Here is an 18,292-nt window from a genome sequence, read left to right on the forward strand (position 1 = left end):
ACGAGAAAGATACTATTAGTGTCAATTTATGCACCGAATGGAATGCAAATTGATTACTTCAAAAAGATACAAAAAGATACATAATATAATCAAGGAACTGAACTATCCAAATATATGTCTCATTGGAGACTATAATGCAATTGTAAACACAGAAAGACTATCGGAGTAGCAAACAAAATAAATCCAGGAAAAAAATACTCCCGGAGACATTTTACAATATGGCACAAGAATTTCAACTACAGGATGCCTGGAGGGAAATCAATTATAATAAAGAACAATTCACATTCTACTCAAACCCACACCAATCGTGGTCCAGAATTGACATGGCTTGGATGACAGCAGAGCTCAGATCAGATATCAAACAAATAGAAATTGCAACTAACATATGGGCAGACCACAGTCCGATTGAAATAACATGGAAGGGCCACCAAACGCGGAGAAGATGGATGATGGATATTATGAACGATAAACAATATGTGGAAATGATCCAAAAAGAACTGAAAATATTTTTCCAAATAAATGTAAAAGAACACACCAGTCTCCAAAATCTATGGGACACAACTAAGGCATACATTAGAGGCCTAAAAATTGCCTATACTGCACAAAAAAAAAAAGACAAACAACAAATAAAACAAAATTTACTGACAACACTACAACTATATGAATTAGAACTACAGAAACAGCCGCACAATCAAGAAATTAAAGAGAAAATAAACCTTACAAGACATAAATTGAATTTGACTACAACTGCAGAGACAGCAAGGAAAATAAAAATGACCAAACAAAATCAATTTGAGCATGCAAACAAAACTGGACGGTGGTTAGCCTATAAATTGAAAACAGAAAAAGAGAAGATAATAATGCAATTAAAAGACAAGGACGGATGTTTATACCAGAATAATGAGGACAAAAAACTAATTGCAAAGGAATTTTTCCAAAACTTATACGCAAAAGAAGAAATTCGAGAAGAGGATACCATAGAATATCTAAATAAAATTAAGATACAGGAACTAAAAGAAGATCATACTGAATTATTGAATAGACCGATCTCTATATTAGAATTAACAGAAACAAGGAAGAAACAAAAAACCAACAAGACACCGGGAACAGACGGCATACCAGCGGAGTTCTACAAGACATTCCAACAATCACTAGATGACATCCTAATACAAGTATTCAATGACGCACTTTTGGAAGCTGAAACCCCGCAATCATGGAATGAGACAATAATCACATTAATACCAAAACAAGATTCGGATCCCGCTGAAATCAAAAATTACAGACCAATCTCCCTCTTCAATGTAGATTACAAACTATTCACATCTATTATAACACAGAGACTGAAAAACTTTATCAAGCACTATATACATCCCGATCAAAATGGCTTCATCCCCGGATGACAAATCCAAAACAACACAAGAACAATTATTGACACTCTTGAATTCTATGAACAAAGACCGGACAAACAGTTAGCTTTAATTTTCCTGGACGCACAAAAAGCGTTTGACAACCTCAACTGGACATTCCTAATAGCACAATTAGAAAAGATGAAATTCGGAGAAAGATTTGTAAAGATGATCAAAAAGATATACAGTACCCAAACTGCAAAAATAATAATTAATGGAGAGACAACAGGACAATTTGACATAAAGAGAGGGGTGAGACAAGGATGCCCCCATCCCCCATATTGTTTATATTAACATTGGAAGTACTACTGGAAGAAATCAGAGAAGATACAGAAATAACGGGATTAAAAATAAAAAATCAGGAGTATAAACTGCAAGCCTTCGCGGATGACATAGTACTCATCCTAGAAAAACCATTACAATCAGGACTAAAATTACTGACCAAAATACAGCAATATGGAGAAGTAGCGGGCCTGAAAATCAACAAACAAAAAAACAAAATCTTAATAAAGAATCTCACCAAACATCAAGAAAAAGATTTGGAAAATATGCTAGGGATACAAAAAGCAAAAAAAGCTAAATACCTAGGGGTGTGGCTCACCAACAGAATATCAACACTGAAGGAAGACAACTATACTAAACTGGCTAAACAAGTAGAAAAAGATTTGGAAATTTGGACAAAACTCCGGTTATCTTTCCTAGGCAAAATCGCCACTATCAAAATGAATATCTTGCCAAGAGTGCTGTACCTATTTAGGGTGATACCAGTAAAGCCGGGCAGAATATACTTCAAAGATTTGGACAGGATGATACTAAAATATATCTGGCAGAAAAAAAAGGCAAGAATCAAATTAAAACACTTACAGGATAAATGAGAGAGGAAGAATGGGACTCCCCGATTGGCAGATTTATTATAAAGCGTCAGCATTAACATGGATAAAAGATTGAACTCAAAAACAGATGAACACTAACATTGGAAGGTTTCAACTTGACAAAGGGGTGGCATGCATACTTATGGGAAGACAAACTCACAAAACAAGAACAATTCCGTAGACATATTGTGAGAGACACCCTGCTTAAAACCTGGAATGAAATTAGAAAGAACCATTATAAGATCCCACGGTGGATCTCTACAATGGAAGCACAAATCTGTACAAATACAATGGACACAAATAAAATGAAAACATACCAGGATCTCCTAAATGAAGAAGGAAAATTAAAAACAATAGAAGAATTAAGAACTCAAGGTGTGGAAATCGATTGGTGGCCATATTTACAATTAAAATCTAGATATAAAACAGATATAGAAAAATTCGGAATCCAAAAAGAACTAAATCAGTTAGATAAAATCTTATTGGGCCCCAATGAGAAATCAATAACAAAAATCTATAACTTCCTATTGACATATAAATTAGAAGAGGAAACAGTTAAAGAAAACATGATCACGTGGGCGACGAATTTCGGATACCCTATAGCCGTGATGGCGAACCTATGGCACACGTGCCACAGGTGGCACACGGAGCCATATTAGTGGGCACGCCAGTTCAGCTCTGGGGCACATGCGCGCACCAGCCAGCTGATTTTCGGGCCTTCTGGGCCCACCAGAAGTAGGGAAACAGGCTGTTTCCTGCCTCTGGAGGGCCTGGGGGGGTGGGGAAGGCCCGTTTTTCTTTCTTACCTGGCTCCAGATCCTTCCTATGCATCTGGGAAAGGCGAAAATAGCCTTTCCCACTCCCTTGGAGGCCCTACGGAGGCTGAAAGGGCCCATTTCCCGACTCCCAGTGGGACAGGAAGTGATGTTTTTTCCTGTCCCCAGCCTCCAGAGACTCCTAGAGAGGCTCCTAGAGACTCCTAGAGAGGTTCTGGAGGCTGGGGACAGCAAAAAATGTTACTTCCTGTCCTACCGAGAGTTGGGAAATGGGCCCTTTCAGCCTCCGTAGGGCCTCCAAGGGAGTGGGAAAGGCTGTTTTCTCCCTTCCCAAATGCATAGAGAGAATCTGGAACCAGGTAAGAAAGAAAAACGGGCCTACGAGGCCATCATTTGCCAGGAGCGGGGGTGGGTGGGGTTGCGTGTGCATGCGCGTGGGCACGTGCACGTGCAACCCTCCCCCGCCCCCCCCTCTCCAGGCACGCGATGGCAAAAAGATTAGCCATCACTGCCCTATAGAATTAAATAAATGGGAAAAATTATGGAAAATTAACAGTAAACTAACACTATCAGTATTGTACAAAGAAAATACCTACAAGATATTTTATAGATGGCACCTTCCACCAGCACAGATCTCAAAAATGTTCCCCAATACATCCTCACTCTGCTGGAAATGCAAAGCACAAAAAGGGACATACTACCACATGTGGTGGTCGTGTCCCAAAGCAAAACAATTCTGGAACAATATTAAAACCCAATTGGAAGAAATAACAAGTCAAAAAGTACCATTAAAACTGGAAACATATCTATTAGGCATATTTACACGTAATTATGAAAAAGAAATAACATATTTAATCACACATATTCTGATTGCGTCAAGGATCACTTATGCACAAAATTGGAAACTGGAAGAAGTCCCAACACAAGACAGAATAATATCCAAAGTTATGGAATGTGCTGAGATGGACAGACTCACCAAGGAAATCCAAGGAAAGGAAGAATCTGACTACTATCTGGTTTGGCAAAGGTGGTATCAATGGTTGGAGATAAAGAAACCAAACAAAAAAGAGGATTCTAAAAGAGTAAAATAAAATTCTGTACCAAATGAGATTTAACAACGAATAACTAAATATCAATAAAATAATATTGTTATATAAGCCGAGAGGAAGGAATATATATTGAGGAATATAGGTTATCGATGTCGTTAGGAATCTGACATTACGGTTAGATGTCATTAATGTTATTAATGTTGTGTATTGTTTTATTTGTACTTGTATGTGTATGTGTATTTTGTGTGTTTTTATAATTAATAAAAAAAATGTTTTACAACATACCCACAAACTTGAGTCTTTCCTCAACTTTAACAGGTAGTTTTCGACCCATGACCGTTCATTTATTTAGCGATTGTTCAAAATTACAAGGGAACTGAACAAACAATGGTTACAACCAGTCCACGCATTTCTCGCTGTCTCAGCATGTCCACAGCCATGTGATTGCAATTTGGCCATTTGGCAACAGGTTCACTGTTGCAGTTGGTTGCAGCATCCTGCAATCCCGTGAGCTCCTCTTGCAACCTTTCCGGATAGCTTCTCTCAAGAAAGTCAATGGGGCAGAGAAAGTTGCAAGTGACTGGAATAAGCCCTCCCCAATTCTCACTGTACCTCCCTCATACCCCTTACATACCCTCTTGCATACCCATGCATTCTTCCCAACCTGTACCCCCCGCCCCAAAATTCATGCCTCTTAGGCACCCCTTTGCAGCCTTGTGCACCTGCCCTGACCAAACGTCTTGCACAGCCCAACACCCTCATGTACATTCCCGACCTGCGTAACCTCAAACATCATTCTTGATCTTCACTACTCACACCCTGTCATTCCCTTCCCTATCTGGCAGCAGCCACTACCCTACCTGCCAGTCTGGGGTTTGCAACTTGGGGCTTGCTTCCCCACTGACTTTGGTGATTTGCCTGAATCACTTTCAAATCATTTTACCAGTGCTCTATGGCAAATTCATACATATTCTCAATGGTAGCCCTTGTTTCTTATTCTGGAGAAATTCTGTCTAAATGGTCACTTAGAATTGAGACAAACTTTATCACAAACACATACATCCCACCCTAATCATATTAATTTTCTCCACATATTCATGCTCGGTGCTTAACTAAAGCAGAAACTTACTTATACAGAACAGGCCTGTCTTGCAAAGCTTCCATTGCCTGAGCTAGAACTGGAGAAACATCACAGGTTTCTTGTGTTAAAGCCCTGCATTCACCTGTAAACAAGCCAGCAGTCTGATGTCAGTATTAGTAAGGATTCGACAACATTTCTCTCCTCATTTCATTGATAAAACTGAATCCTAGAGAAAAGATTACATTTTTATAGTGCCCTTTCTTAGAAGCCACGGTCTAAATTCAGCTGCCCTGGTGAAGTCTAGTTAGATACAACTGTACTTTGCCACTCTGGCAGAAGCCCTCTGTATATTTAGGAGTAGTTGTCCACCCTTCATGTAGGTACTTATTATGGGAAACACAACGACAGCCACAAAGTAGCTGTGGAAAACACTATGGCTATATAAAACAAGCAAGGCGGGGATGCAGACATTTTCTGTCTACAAACAGGCAACAAAACCAGACTTTTTAGGGAAAGACAATGGCAGTGGTTGTTCATGTCTAGACAGAGGGGAAAAGTATGTGCAAATTGTCTTCAAGCTGAAAAGCAATAGTAACAAACCATCAATATAAAACCCATCAATTTCAGGATGGGAGAACTACATGACTGACGAAGCAGAGATATAAGAACTACCTGACTAATAAAGCAGCTTTAAATTCTACTGTTGTTTAAAAACAAGGAAATCATCCCTGTGTATCAAAATATTATCTTCTTTAAAGAAGCCCCAGTGGCGCAGTGGTTAGAATGCAGTATTGCAAGCTAATGCTGCCCACAGTCTGGAGTTCGACCCTGACTGCCTCAAGATATCCTTCTGAGGTCAGTAAAACGAGTACCCAGATTTTTAAGGACAATATGTTGACATTGTAGACTGCTCAGAGAGTGCTGTAAAGCATTATGAAGGGGTGTATGTCTAAATGCTATTGCTATCTTCTTTAAATTACACAATATATGCTTCTAAATTTTGATTAACTCTGAAACTTAGGTAGATTATTAGGTACAGAAAAGTAGCTTTTGAGATTCCTAAATAGATTTTGCATTATAATACTGTTACGATGGCACCAGCAAGTGTGAACTGATTTGCCAGAAACTGCCTTAACATGCAATCTTATACATTTTGAAGAAAATGTACTATTCAGATTGCTGTAATTGAGCATAGAGCAGTAGCTACATTTACTCATGCCATATAGACTGCTAAAAGCCACCTAACTCCATCTACAAGAAAGAATATTTTAATGAAAAAAAATTAAAATAACTACAATACCTTGGGCCCAACGATACAGCTGTTCATAAGAAGTCTCCTGGAGGAGTGCCATCTGTTCCATAATCTCCAGGCTGCAGATTTAACATGTTTGAAGTCTTTACCAAAAAGTGAATATCAAGAAGCAAAAACATCTAAACCCATATGGCTTTACACTTGTCTTCATGTTTTTATTTTCCAATATATATCTCAATATGTTAAAAACTCAATTTATGAGATTTTACTTAGTTGATAGTTCCAGTTGCTTTATACAATGTGAACTCACCCTGATCTTTGTTGACTGGTGCGCAGAAGAATCTTGACATCATTGTGAATTTGCTTTATTCGTCTCAATACTTTAAAAAAATTCTTTAATAAAAAAAAGTTCAAAATTAAAAGCTATGATATTTTACTCAAACTAACTTGGTTTACATAGCTATAGTACATTCAGATAATCATACTGCAGCACGCTTGGTACTTGTATTGGAACTATAATATTCAGAATTCAACCCCTGCTGGCTTGAAATTTGGGGACTGATGTTTCATGCTTGCAGTATAGCGTTTAAAACTCAAAACAGGGTATTACAAATTTAGATGGGTTTAAACTTGAAACATTTTGTACATTTATAACATAGAGAGAGACAGCGTCATACAGAGAGGATCTGAACTGTGTTTTATGTTATTACTTTTGATGGTGATAAAAAATATATCGGTTTTGTTCCCTTTTTAAAAAAATAGTAATGGCAATATATACATTGTCTAAGACAGGGGTGGGCAATTGTGGCTCTTTTACAACCTGTGGACTTCAACTCCCAGAATTCCTAAGCTGTCTCAGGAATTCTGGGAGTTGAAGTCCACAGGTTGTAAAAGAGCCACAATTACCCACCCCTGGTCTAAGAGAAGAAAATAAAGAACACTAAAAAGTGCTTTAACAAAAAAAGTAAAAAATATTACAAAGAAAAAATTGTTACATTGGCATGTCAATATGTTACAATTCTATATATACTTGTCTAATGCAAATATTCATGTATGTAAATGTTTCTAATACATTTATATGTACTTTTTAAAAAAAATATATTCTGTATAAGAGAGTCCCATATTTCATTATAATTGTCTATTCAAATTTTGTATCTGTGTGTAATCTGCTCATAAGTGGCAAGTGCCATTAGGTCTTCATTGGTTTTGCTCCCTTTGGAAACAGGTTCTTCAAATGCAAGAGACTATAAGGAAGACACCATCTCATTATTGTCAGAGTGTTTACAGCATGACTACTATTTTGGTAGGCACATACCAGGCAAGCAATCATTCTACTCTACACCGAGAACTACAATGCAGATAGAACACGGCAAGGAAAATGATACACCAGAGAGAGACGCCCTCTAATGGCCTCCTTTATATAGACAGCTTCTTAAAGGGCAATAACCCTGCTGACTCACCCTCAGTCTTAAAGGGGCTGGTCAGCTTTAAATCTTCATTTCCCTGACAATTATATACTGAATGACTGTGAACTCAGAACTGTCACTCAAAAACATACAATTTAGAAACCAAAGCAAATTGACTTCGCCCATTCCAGACCTGTTCAGTGTTGTATTCCAAATAGGCTACATTGAGCCAGAGTTTTGTAGTTTGAAATAAGGATTGCTGTACAGCATACTTCCTTTGTGCCGTATTATTTGCTATTGTGGCTAAAGGTTAAGCATACCATAGCATTTTATTGCTGTTTGCTAGGGAGAATAGTTTCCCTTTGTTTCAGTAACAGCCTCTGTTTGAAGCTGATTATTTTATTAGGTACAACGGACTAACAACAGGAAAGAGAAGAGACAATATCACCCAGTTGAGTACAGTAGGCAATTACAATCCAAACAATTATTTCCAAGGATACAGCTAAACAGTATTATGTAGTATCAAGGTATTTTCACCACTTCCACAGTGGACATTGCGAATTTCAGTCATGGCCCTTCTCCTCACAAATGATTATAATCAATTCTACTATTCCCATCTCTGGATTACAGAAGATTCTTTTACATAGGCTCTTCCAGCCAGAATCTTTGCAAAGGATAGAGTTCTTATATGTCTGCTTTGGAAAGTTTTCTTGCAAGTAGCACAATTATTCATAAGATCCAAAGAGAAACTGGTGATCATAAAATGAAGTCTTTTTATTTAACATAAATTGAATTATGAATTGAATTAAATTGAATTAAAGGAGGTTACTGTATGTATTTTAGGATGCTTACTTCAGTAACTGGCCCATCTCTGGTGCATCGAAGGACGTTAATCTCCTCTGGAGAAAGTTGGAATTCTGCTGTGAAAGCATCTGCTATTTGTGCTTTTAATTCTAACCTTTGGCTGCAATAAAAAAATTAATTCAGTTCATGACCATTATAATTTGTTTCGCATAAACTTAGGATGTGGCAGCCATTCAAACAGAAAAGTCTTAGAGGGTGTACTTTCATCTTCAGAACAGGAACAGGAACAGGAAAAGAAAAGGAGATGGACATAAGGGGAAGTAGGAGGTTACAGGTAGTCTTTGACTTGCAATCAAAACTGAATCTTGGTTGTTGAGTGAAGTGGTTGTTAAGTGAGATTGACACAGGTAGTCTGTGTCAATCTCACTTAACTGTCCATGTAGCTGCTTCACTCAATGAATGCAAATCTAACAGTACCATTTATAGTTGTTAAGTGATCTCAGGTTGTTAAGCAGAATCCCAAATAAGGAGCATGCAGTGCCTGAGCCGGGGGTGGGGGGAAGAGGGGAGGCCCAACTTCTGATTTTTAGCTTCTGAGGGAGAGATGCTTGAATGTGGCCTGCACCAGGCCTCACCAGGCCTCCCCCACCCGACCCCAAGACACACTGCACTGCTTACTTATGCAGCCTCTATCTATCATGCTGCCTTTAATTGTGCATGGAAAGAACTCCTTCAGTGGGGTGCAGAAATGGAACTCATCAGAAGCTTGATTTCTGCAGTCTGCAGAAGGAAGTCATCTCTCCTTTGTGCACAGAAGGGAATTTCTCCCAAGGGGTGCAGAAATTCAATTCATCAGGATCTGAGCTCCATTTTTGCACTCCATGAGAGAGAGTCATCTCTCCTGTGAGCTTGGAAGAGAAATCTTCCAAAGGTTCAGAAATGGAGTTCAAATCATCAGGATCTGATGTCAAGAGATGGCTTCTATTTTCAAAAGTGTTTTAGCATAAAATAAGTTTTTAAAAACGTTGAATTTTAACATTTGTTAAAAGAGACATAGACATCCAGAATACAGACATTTTATCTACCTTAAAAATGATATATAGCAAAAATTATATATATATGTAGGTATGTATGTACATAGCATTTTTATGTAGCATTATGTGTATATACATATGTGTGTGTGTGTCTTAAAACAGCACATGTGAACAACGAGAAAGGACTCCATGAACCAACAGGAGAAAGCAGCTGATTAATAAACTGAATGTCTGGAAATACTTGCCAGTTTGTGATTGTTCAACCAGCCTTAAGTTAGATATAAACTGCTCAGTACAAAAAATCCACAAATTTTGAAACACTGATGACAAGGATTTACCACTTATGTACTTGTACTTAAAAGTGCAAGAGCCATATTATCGGAAGGGTAAGGCCCAATAAATGAGGGACTTCATATCAGAACATACTTTGTACATTATTTTCGGATTTTAAAAAATCAGTGTAGGGCAATATATACTGCTCAAAAAAATAAAGGGAACACAAGCAGAAGACATCCGAGATCTGAATGAATAAAATAGCCTTATTAAATACTTTGTTCTTTACATACAGTAGTTTATACACTGCTCAAACAACTAAAGGGAACACAAAACTACTGTATGTAACGAACAAAGTATTTAATAAGGCTATTTCATTCATTCAGATCTCAGATGTTTAGTTTTAGTTTAGTTTTAGTTTAGTTTTATTTAATTTGTATACCGCCCTACTCCCGAAGGACTCAGGGCGGTGAACAGGCACAGAATAAAATACGTAAAATACAAAAATTAAGAACAAAAGTAAAATCAAATTAAATCAATTTAGCCCAAGACAAATTTAAAACCCCAGTTAAGAGCAAATTAAAATTTACATTAAAATTTACATTAAAAAAGAATGGGAAAGGTTAGGCCAGACCAGCCTGGTGAAATAAAAAGGTTTTAAGAGCGCGGTGGAAGGTGCGTAGATCCGGGATCCTCCGTATCTCCGGGGGGAGCTCGTTCCAGATAGTAGGTGCCCCCACAGAGAAGGCTCTCCCCCTGGGGGCGCCAGCCGACATTGTTTGGCCGACGGCACCTGGAGGAGTCCCTCTCTGTGAGAGCGTACCGGCTGGTGGGAGGCCGTTTGCGGCAGCAGGCGGTCCCGTAAATAACCAGGCCCTAAGCCATGGAGCGCTCTAAAGGTGGTAACCAAAACCTTGAAGCGCACCCGGAAGACCACCGGGAGCCAGTGCAGCTCGCGCAGGAGAGGTGTTACATGGGATCGCTATGTCACTCCCATAACCACCCGCGCAGCCACACTCTGCGCCAGTTGGAGCCTCCGGGTGCTCCTCAAGGGGAGCCCCATGTAGAGAGCATTGCAGTAGTCCAGGCAGGAAGTGACGAGGGCATGAGTGACCGTGTTTAAGGAGTCCCGATCCAGAAAGGGACGCAACTGGCGGATCAGGCAAACCTGATAATCCTCCCGGTCACGGCCGTCAAGTGCTCTTCTAAAGACAGCCGTGAATCCAGGACACCCAGGTTGCGAGCCCTCTCCGTGGGGGCCAGCGATTTGCCCCCGATAGTCAGCGATGGCGTCAACTGACTATATCGGGACGTCGGAAACCACAGCCACTCGGTCTTGGACGGGTTGAGCCTGAGCCTGTTCCTTCCCATCCAGATCCGCACGGCCTCCAGGCACCGGGACATCACTTCAAGGGCATCGTTGGGGTGGTCCGGGGTGGAGATGTACAGCTGAGTATCGTCAGCGTACTGATGGTACTTCACCCCGAAGCCACGGATGATCTCACCCAGCAGCTTTACATAAATGTTGAACAGAAGGGGCGAGAGGACCGACCCTTGTGGCACCCCACATATAAGGTGCCTCGGGGTCGACCTCTGCCCCCCTGCCAACACAGACTGCAACTGGTCGGAGAGAAATTGGAGATGTCTTCTGCTTGTGTTCCCTTTATTTTTTTGAGCAGTGTATATAGAATAGAATGGAATTCCCAGAAAGGCCTCTTTGAAATTTGGATTGTGGCCTTTCAGTTGAATATTAGATTCTTTTTATTCTTCCTACATACAATAGCACTGCTGTAAATCATATTTTATATCATTGCATACATGCTGGTTTATATTTTGGTTTTATTCCAGAACTGCTTTAATGCCAGTTTTAGAATTTAATATCCTTGAATTTTATTGATTTTTCTCTATCCTGTGAAATATCTACAATGATTCATCTTCTGTGAAATTTAGAAATCCAGTTAATAAATGAAGCTTTGAAACCATTTTATTTCCTTCTCATATGACATCCATTTTTTAAACCTATTACCTAAATTCAGAGATAAAAGCAGAGCTAGTAGATGTTCAGGATGCAGTAATCTCTTATACCATATCACATATTGGAAATTATTTCTCTAGAAACTATCTGAGAGAATGCTGCACCTAATATAGCAACATAAAGTAGGAGATTATTATTCAGAATAAAAGTTAATGATGGAATCCACAAAACCATTCTCATTTATCTTACGGGGAAAACGTTTACCTCTCTGCTTGAAGCTTTGTTGTTTTGACAATTAAATCCTGAGTTTGCTCCTTAGTTGCCTGGAAGACATATATGAATGATTAAAATGAGTTGCTATTAAGGACACAGTTTTACTTTTAAATATATATTACTTAAATATGATAAGAATGAATAGAAGGGCAATTTAAAAAGTCTAAAATTTCCTGTTTCCTCTTACTAACTGGGACACAGGGTGAGCCTTTTTAAAAATATATATATATTGCACATATATTGCTTTCTTAGTATCTGAACTGGGAACAAGTTCAATATTACCAGGCTAAAGAGAGGACTACTCTGGGACAGACTCAGGTATGTTATAGATCTGCTTCAAAAAATTCATAAATATTTCATTTCATGCAAATGTTTTAGCACCTGAACAATCTTTACACAGTCACATTAAAAAATATTCTGTGCAATGTGTTGCTTGAAAGTAACATTTCCAGAGAAAAAAATGTGCAATTTCCCCATCATGTGCACAATACCTTCAAGTGATTAGTCATATCCTGGCAGCAATTGCTCATTAACTGCACATCTTCACTGATGTTTTCAAGCTCCTGAAATTGCATGGAAATACACGTTATAACATTACAAGTATACATGATAACAGATGGCCTAAAATATTTATTTATTAAATGTATATGCTGCTTTTTTTGCAATTTGAGGCAACTCTAGGTGGCTTACAACATAATAAAATATAGAGATATTAAAAAATTATAAATGTAAAAACATATTAAATCTGTTTTAAACATTAAAACATTAAATACATTAAATACAGATTAAAATACCACAGGTTTGGGACAGCAGTGATGCCTTCTTTGTCACTGCACCAACCCCCTACAGCTACTTCATCAGAGCCGCATGCCAAAAAAACTAGGTTTTAGAAAAAATATCATTAATACATTTGTTTAAATCAATAAATAATAAGACCCATTATTATTTTGGATTCAACTCAGTATTAATTTCAGTGAATCAACTATTTCTCTCAATAAATTCAAGATTACTTCTGTCAGCAGAATTGAAAAGTTTCCCTTTCCATCTAAAGTCCTTGAAACTTGCTTCAGAAAGTTGGGAACCTCCCAAACAAGTGGGAGAAATTATGTGAGGAGAAAAAAAGATGGGTGTCCTATTAGAGAAAAGAGAGTTCCTGCTCAAGCATAATTTCACCTTATATCTTTTTAATTTGATCATATGAATGCATTTGTCAAATAATATACATATTGTTTCGTTAAACTGTATTTTCTACTGAGATAATAAAAAAACTTGAAGAAAATATTGAAGTATGCATAAGAAAAACAGTAGATTTATATAACAACCTGCAGCACAGCAGCTACCAGAGGAGCTTATCTTGAGAATGATTCTTTTCAGTAAGTTTCATGATACTTTTCTATACCTCTTTCACTTGTTTGAAAATGTAGACAAATTCTTCATTTATAGCTAAACTACGATGCTCAATATCTCCACGCAGATTTCTTCTGGTACGCAAACTGTTTTCCACAAAAAAGTCTGAAAGAGTCTTGAGCGCTTCTAACATTTCCTACAAAAATATGCAATAAAGACAATGTTGACAATTCAGACATAAAAAGTACCTTAAGAGATACATAGTTCTAGGTTTTCAGTCACCATATTTGTTCATGTTAAATGTGCAAAATATTTAATATAAATATAAAATACACACTTTATGACATATTTAATTACTTCTAAGCATAGACTAAACTAATCTAATCATAGTTTAGTTTAGTTTAGTTTAGTTTAGTTTAGTTTAGTTTAGTTTAGTTTAGTTTAGTGTAGTGTAGTGTAGTGTAGTGTAGTGTAGTGTAGTGTAGTGTAGTGTAGTGTAGTGTAGCGTAGTGTAGAGTAGTATAGTGTAGTATATGCTGTATAGGGTATAGTATTAATATAGTTTCGCTTTTTAATACATTTTAGGAGCATGTTGTGGGAATTATATTTGCCATGGTAGCAATTTTTTGTCATTTGAAACATGGCTCTAACCAGTCACAAAAAAAAAAAAAAACCAGGTATGACAGAAATCTATGGTGGGCACTGAGGCAACATCTGCAGGCCTTCTGATACCCATGATCCCAGGGTAACTACAGGGGAACCTCTGCTGTAGAGAACAGCTTTAGTGCAGTTCAAGGGGCAGACAATAGCACCCATTCTTTTCTCCTTCAAAAGAAGCACACAAAGAGTACACAGAGAATTGTCGTGAGGGTAGGAGAAGAAGCAATGGATGGAAACTAATCAAGGAGAGAAGCAGCCTAAAACTAAGAAGAAATTTCCTGACAGATGGAACAATTAATCAGTGGAACAACTTGCTTCCATAAATTGTGAATGCTCCAACACTGGAAATTTTAAAGAAGAGATTGGACAACCATTTGTCTGAAATGGTATAGGGTTTCCTACCTAAGCAAAGGGTTGGATTAGAAGACCTCCAAGGTCCCTTCCAACTCTATTATTATTATTATTCTCTTATTATGATACAAATATTAAAAGGCAGTTTTATAACTTAAAACCTGCCCTCTCATACAGGTCTCTCTTGCTAAGAAATCATATACATCACAAGATCTGTGATTTCACAATGCAGTTTGTACTTGCACGTGTGAGTTATGATTAAATAATAGATCTGTTATCTGTTGCTATAAATACTGTGTGTATGCTTCACAGCTAATTCTGGTAGCATAGCAGTATCACTAAATCTGTGAGCATGAAATAGACCAGCAATTGGAAATATTTTTGTGACTGTGCATACTAATTGTGAAGATCCATGCCTCACAAAATACAGCTTTTTGTACATCTTTTATGAAGCAGATTCAAGGCTGATAATGCCGCCTGTTTGTAGAGAGGTGAGTTTCTTTTGTAAAGTATCTGTATACATTTAAGAGTACATAAAGATCTTCCTTCTTTATATTTTTGCACTAATCGGCAGATGTTGAAATAAACTTGAGGGTGATTTTTTTGGGTCAGTGTTAAGAAAAAAAAATCAAGTATTCTATAATACATTTAATAAGATGACTGTAAACAAAGAATGGAATTCTATAGCCTAAGTGTACATACTATGAGGATACAATATTCATGTCTTAAATGTGTAGTTTTGGCCCTACAGTAGTCCCAAGTAACTTTTCTCACTGTGATCTGTTGCCACAGTTATAAACTGTGGTTATAAACTATGAGTTAACCCTCCCAGTCCATAAAGCATGCCTTAAATCCATAATTTTGCCACTCAAAAAACACTGTGCTACGGATTTTATAACCACCAATAACATAAACTTTAATCTAATACAGTACCACAGAATTTACACATAAAAACTTTAGGATCTGTTAAGAATTTGTGCCTTGGATTTATCAAAACACCACCATAAAACAGGCAGTCCATTTCTGTTATACTGTATACATATCACAGAAGAGTGAAGGATTTTAATTCATATCCAGCTATCTGAACTATTCAACTATTTTTGGAGACCAATATGTAGCAGTGATTCTGTGATGTTCAATGTGATGCAAGTCACAAGATATGACAATTGAGGGCAAAATTTCTGTTGCTAAGTGAGACATTTGTTAACTGAGTTTTGCCCCATTTTACGACCTTTCTTGCCACACTTGTTCGTGAATCACTGCAGCTGTTAAGCTAATAACATGGCTGTTAAGTGAATCTGGCTTTCTCAGTGACTTTGCTTGTCAGAATATCACAAAACGTGATCACATGATCCTGAGATACTGCAACCATCATAAATATGGGTCAGTTGCTAAGTAGCTGAATTTGGATCAGGTGACTGTGGGGATGCTGCAATAGTTTTAGTGTGAAAATGGTCATACATTACTTTTTTAGTATTGCTGTAATTTCAAACAATCATTAAACGAACTGTTGTAAGTCAAGGACTACCTGTATAATACTCCTTCTTCCTCCTATTTTTCCACAATAACAACCCTGTGAAGTGGGTTGGGCTGAGAGAGTGTGATCGGTTCAAGGTCACCCAGTTGGCTTTCATGGCTAAGGCAGAACTAGAATGCATAGTCTACAAGTTTCTAGCTGGTTACCTCAACCACTAGACTAGACCAAATAACCACATTTGTTGACATTTTTTTTTATCATTCTTTAGGTTACAGCTGAGGTGGCAGTTATGTGAGGAAGCGAGATAGATATTTCTAGTTTGTAGGATGTTCTAAAACTTTAAAAAATGTATGTCAAATCTTCAAGAGATATGATAGATTTAGCTTCATCCATCCTTCCTCACCCAACTCAAAAAGCACATATTCATATTTCAGCATTTTAGTACCAAATTTTTTAGCATAATCTGAAAAGAGATGCTCTAGGGGAAGGCAAACATCAATCTGGGGACTCTATGATCCATAGGCCACAGACTGCCCGTGGTTCTTTCAGTAAGCAAGAACCTTAGTTTTACTTTACAATAATAATCGGGCCATCTCATGCATTATCATATGACTAATAATCCTGTGTATTGCATTTAACTCACTAATACAGGGGTGGGCAACTATGGTCCTTTTATGACTTGTGGACTTCAACTCCCAGAATTCCTGAGCCAGCCATGTTAGCTCAGGAATTCTGGGAATTGAAGTCCACAAGTCATAAAAGGACCATAGTTGCCCACCTCTGCACTAATACATTCCACAGTGGTCCTGAGAAAAGCACTTGATAAATTCAACATCAAATTATAATATACATCATGCGAGAACAAGTCATCACAGATACAATCTAATGGGGGGGGGGAATCACATTTAGAACATGCTTTTAAGAACGGCCAGTTTCCACATTGCTCACCTGCACATTTCACTTTCCCATCACATGATGCTGTATATTTAAATTGCAGCTATGCCATGAACGCATTCACAAGTTTTAAAGAATCACCCTGGGATTCAATTCTCAGATCTAATCCTTTCATAAAATAGGTACAAGGCCTTTTAGGTAGCAATTTCGGGGTGTCACATAGCACAATTGGGGGGAGAGGCTCAACTCATAGATCCATCATGGGTTTTTGAAGTGAAAATCTTACATTTCTATCTTCGCCTGGGTGGAATCACCAGGAATCCTTGGCCAACTGGCCCTTTCCAGTGTATTCCAGGGGTCTTCAAACTTGTCAGCTTTAAGACTTGTGGACTTCAACTCCCAGAATTCTCCAGCCAGCATAGCTGGCTGGAGAATTCTGGGAGTTGAAGTCCACAAGTCTTAAAGCTGCCAGGTTTGAAGACCTCTGGTGTATTCAGTTACAGCACCCATCCTGCCCTGCAGCACAGTCGCTGAGGATGATGGAAGCTCAATATAGGCGGCTAGGGGGCCTTCTGCCTTCTAGCCGAGACAGAGCCGGCCTCATTTTTCAGAAAGGTGGAAGGAAAGGGAGAGAAAAGGGAGGCGACGAATCAACCTGACTTACTTTGTCGGCCTCCAACCGCGTCTCTAGCACTTTGCGGAGCTTGCGTGACAGCGGGTTGGCCCCGGCTCCGCCGGGCGGCCCTTGAGATAAAGTCCCCGTTGTCGGGGTAGCCGAAGCAGCCGTAAACGGACGCGGCGGCAGGTGTTCTTCGGATATTGCCGCCATTTTCGTGCCGAAACTGCCGTGGTGGCGAAAACAGCGCCGGGACCCGGATAAGGTGCGTCGGCGCACAAATTCCCTTCTCTCCTCTGCCCGAGAAGTTTAGTTCCGCCCGTTTTCGTTCTTTCTCCCTCTTTGTCTCTGCGAGACCGGCAGATTCCGACTAGGCGCCTCATAGGAGTCCGAGGGAGGCTTTGCTTTTTCGCGATTACCAGGGCCGTTTTAACAGCATTATGGGCCCCGGCTGGCAAAGCACTGTACCTACGACAACTACTCATAGGAATAAAAATGTAAATGGTCGATAAAATTGAACATATGTGCATGTTACTATTAATTTAAAAATGCAGTAAAATGTAGTAAACATGTTGCTGTATTTATATGATACAAGGTGCATTGAAGGGTTAACATACACAGATTAGTATGGGGCCCCTGTGCTCATGGGGCCCAAGGGCAAGTGACCATCAGGCCCATGCATTAAGACCGCCCTGGCGATTATGACAATTAATACGCAGTTCCTCCTAGCTTTCACCGCAATAATG

At 38.6% G+C, this 18,292-nt stretch overlaps 1 protein-coding gene across 2 annotated transcripts in view; it reads right to left on the reverse strand.

Moving 5' to 3' along the window:
- COG6 (component of oligomeric golgi complex 6) overlaps window positions 1-17,788 on the reverse strand; it is a 39,709-nt gene extending 21,921 nt beyond the window's left edge. Inside the window, exons 1-8 of one of the 2 annotated variants that reach the window (XM_070956038.1) lie at window positions 17,595-17,788; window positions 13,601-13,744; window positions 12,693-12,764; window positions 12,193-12,251; window positions 8,695-8,806; window positions 6,747-6,829; window positions 6,485-6,555; window positions 5,233-5,326 (exon numbers count right to left, since the gene is read on the reverse strand). In XM_070956038.1, the coding sequence (XP_070812139.1) occupies window positions 5,233-5,326; window positions 6,485-6,555; window positions 6,747-6,829; window positions 8,695-8,806; window positions 12,193-12,251; window positions 12,693-12,764; window positions 13,601-13,744; window positions 17,595-17,759 (800 nt within the window). In that variant the 5' untranslated portion in view covers window positions 17,760-17,788. Of the gene's footprint in view, window positions 1-5,232; window positions 5,327-6,484; window positions 6,556-6,746; window positions 6,830-8,694; window positions 8,807-12,192; window positions 12,252-12,692; window positions 12,765-13,523; window positions 13,745-17,594 lie in introns of those variants that run through there. The other variant, XM_070956046.1, reaches the window with a different exon arrangement.
- Window positions 17,789-18,292: the final 504 nt, after the last annotated feature.

This window comes from Pituophis catenifer, unplaced genomic scaffold (genome assembly GCF_029215685.1).
Source record: "Pituophis catenifer annectens isolate HBS135680 unplaced genomic scaffold, rPitCat1.0.hap2 SCAF_1, whole genome shotgun sequence".
NCBI lineage: Eukaryota > Metazoa > Chordata > Lepidosauria > Squamata > Colubridae > Pituophis > Pituophis catenifer.